The sequence below is a fragment of the Priapulus caudatus genome, unplaced genomic scaffold (genome assembly GCF_000485595.1).
Source record: "Priapulus caudatus unplaced genomic scaffold, Priapulus_caudatus-5.0.1 Scaffold1220, whole genome shotgun sequence".
NCBI lineage: Eukaryota > Metazoa > Priapulida > Priapulimorpha > Priapulimorphida > Priapulidae > Priapulus > Priapulus caudatus.
Window position 1 is genome coordinate 75311 of NW_014578281.1, and position 2596 is coordinate 77906.

At 45.4% G+C, this 2596-nt stretch overlaps 1 protein-coding gene across 1 annotated transcript in view; it reads left to right on the forward strand.

Annotated features, from left to right (window-relative positions):
- The window catches only part of LOC106815863 (laminin subunit alpha-2-like), a gene marked incomplete at its 5' end in the record, with an annotated part of 8255 nt that extends 5659 nt beyond the window's left edge, over nt 1-2596 (forward strand). The window contains 4 exon segments of the mRNA XM_014820387.1: nt 214-403; nt 930-1076; nt 1961-2117; nt 2559-2596. Of these exon segments, the coding sequence (XP_014675873.1) occupies nt 214-403; nt 930-1076; nt 1961-2117; nt 2559-2596 (532 nt within the window).

Here is a 2596-nt window from a genome sequence, read left to right on the forward strand (position 1 = left end):
ACCTTACCTTCACCAAGGTAAGGTGAAGGTGAGGGAGGTTAAGGTGCAGGGAGAAGGTAAAGGGAGAAGGTAAAGGTGAAGGTAAGGTGAAGGTGAGGGAGGTTAAGGTGCAACCTTACCTTACCTTCACCTTTACCTTCTCCCTGCACCTTAACCTCCCTCACCTTCACCTTACCTTACCTTTACCTTTACCTTCTCCCTGCACCTTAACAGCTTCATCATGCGCTTCCACTTCCGAACGTACGAGCCGAACGGCATGCTGGTCTACATCGGTAACCATGGCGACACGCAGCACGTCGCGGGCCAGCTTGCCGAGGGCAGGTTCGTGCTGTCGCTCAACTACAACAATGTACAGGAGCTGAAGTCAGGCACGGGCGGACTCAACGACGGGCAGTGGCACAACGTGAGTACACTCTAACCTGTATATAGCAGCCACTCGGAGCAATCAAAGCTATATGCTGTATACAGCAATATACAACAGCAATATACAATGCAGCAATATATCTTCGCTGGCTGCATGCGATATATATAAGGACCATTGCAGAACTGAGGAATCACTTCTATATATATATATGCCTTGTAGGGCTGGCTGAACGTGATCGGTCCTGCCTTATCTATGGCTGTACGTGATACGCATTTGAACAGTTGGACGATTTTCTTGGCATGCATTTCTTTCCTGTAGACGTATGTGGGCTTCTGTGACATGCATTCTTGTTTCAGATGGGTAATGAATTGTAATCAGTGGTAAAGCTGTTATATACACTAGGATGTATACTTAAGTGATGTTAATGAGCATTAATAATTAAGTTGTGTTCGGCGTGGGGATGGGGAAATTAATCCACATAACCTGTTATTTCAGCGGGAATTTTCATTTCATTTCCGTTTCATTCTATACATGTGAATAATTCCCATGTACATTCTACATATAGGTGACAATCCACAAACGGAAGTCAAAGCTGAAGATGTCAGTGGATGAGAGAGGAGAGCAGGCGAGCAAGGTGAAGCGGAAGCTGAATGTGAAGCCTATGATCTACGTCGGAGGCCTGCCGGCAAACATCACCAATACTGTCGGAGTGGTGAGTGTAGTGTAATAGTATGGACTACTCCCTACGCGCGTGCACACATTCTATAAACTAGTAATTATTGTTAGGTCAGCTCGGATTGATATTGCTGTCTCTTGTTCGCCAGTTCGTGTGTGTCAAGCAGCAACACGTACTAGCTCCAGCATTAAACTACCTTTTGTCACCCCCCTCTCTCACACTCTTACTCTTCTCTCCCTCTCTCTCTATCTGTATCTCTGTCTGTCTCGCTCGCTCGCGCGCTCTCTCTCTCTCTCTCTCTCTCATCTCTGCTCTCTCTCTCTCTCTGCTTCTCTCTCTTCTCTGTCTCTTTCTCTCTCTCTCTCTCTCTCGTCTGCTCCTTCTCTCTCTCTTCTCTCTTCTCTCTCTCTCTCCTCTCTCTCTATCTCTCTGCTCTCTCTCTCTTCTCTCTCTCTCTATCTCTCTCTCTTTCTTCTTCTCTCTCTCTCTCTTTCTCTCTCTCTCTTTCTCTCTCCTGTCTCTCCTCTCTCTCCTCTCTCTCTCTCTCTCTCGTCTCTCTCTCTTCTCTCTACTTCTCTCTTCTCTGCTCTCTCTCTCTCTCTTCTCTCTCTCTCTCTCTCGTGCTCTGTCTCTCCCTCTCTCTCTTCTCTTCTCTCTCTCTCTCTCTACTCTCTCTCTCTCTCTTCTCTCTCTCTCTTTCTCTCCTCTCTCTTTCTCTCTCTCTCCTTCTCTCCTCTCTCTCTCTCCTCTCTGTCTCTCTCTGTCTGCTCTCTCTCTACTGTCGCTCTCTCGCGCTCTCTCTCTCTTCTCTCTTCGGCTCTTTCCTCGATCCTCTTTCTTTCTCTCTCAGCGTAGAGCATTCCGGGAATGTCATCATACCTTAAAAAAATTTCACTGCTTTCTCTCTCTCTCTCTCTCAGGTTAAGCAGGGCTTCCAGGGCTGTGTTAAGAACTTCCGCTTTAACTCGGATCCGATCAACCTTGCTGGTGTGAACACGACGAGTCAGGGTGTCACGCACTGCTACACCAACGTCGAGACAGGCGCATACTTTGCCGGCGACGCCTACGCCATCTACGGTGAGTCTTCGTCATCATTGACACGGTCTAATTGTCCACCGAGTACATCTCTTTCTCGCACTGACGAGATGTTTTAATTATCAGTCATGATGTATGCTGCACGTTTTGAGGTTTTTTAGGGTTCACCTCTTCGCCCTTTTATTCGCTCACCTTTAGTGGCTACCTGAGATCATGGTAAAATGAAGCTATTTTTTTCTTACCACAGATCTCATAAATTGATCATGAATTTTATATTAAAAAAATAAATTTGAAATTTAATATGAAATTCATGTATAATCCGTGTGACCCGTGACAGATCTGAAAGTCAAGATAATAATTTGTGTAATTTAACTTATACACTTTATATTAACTCATTAACTATTATTAATTATTATTTAACTTATTAAGAACAACCTGGCTCTGCCTGGTCACGTCTGACGATGTGTTGCTGTGTTTCTATAGAGGCAGCATTTAAGACGGCATGGCCGTCGATGACATAG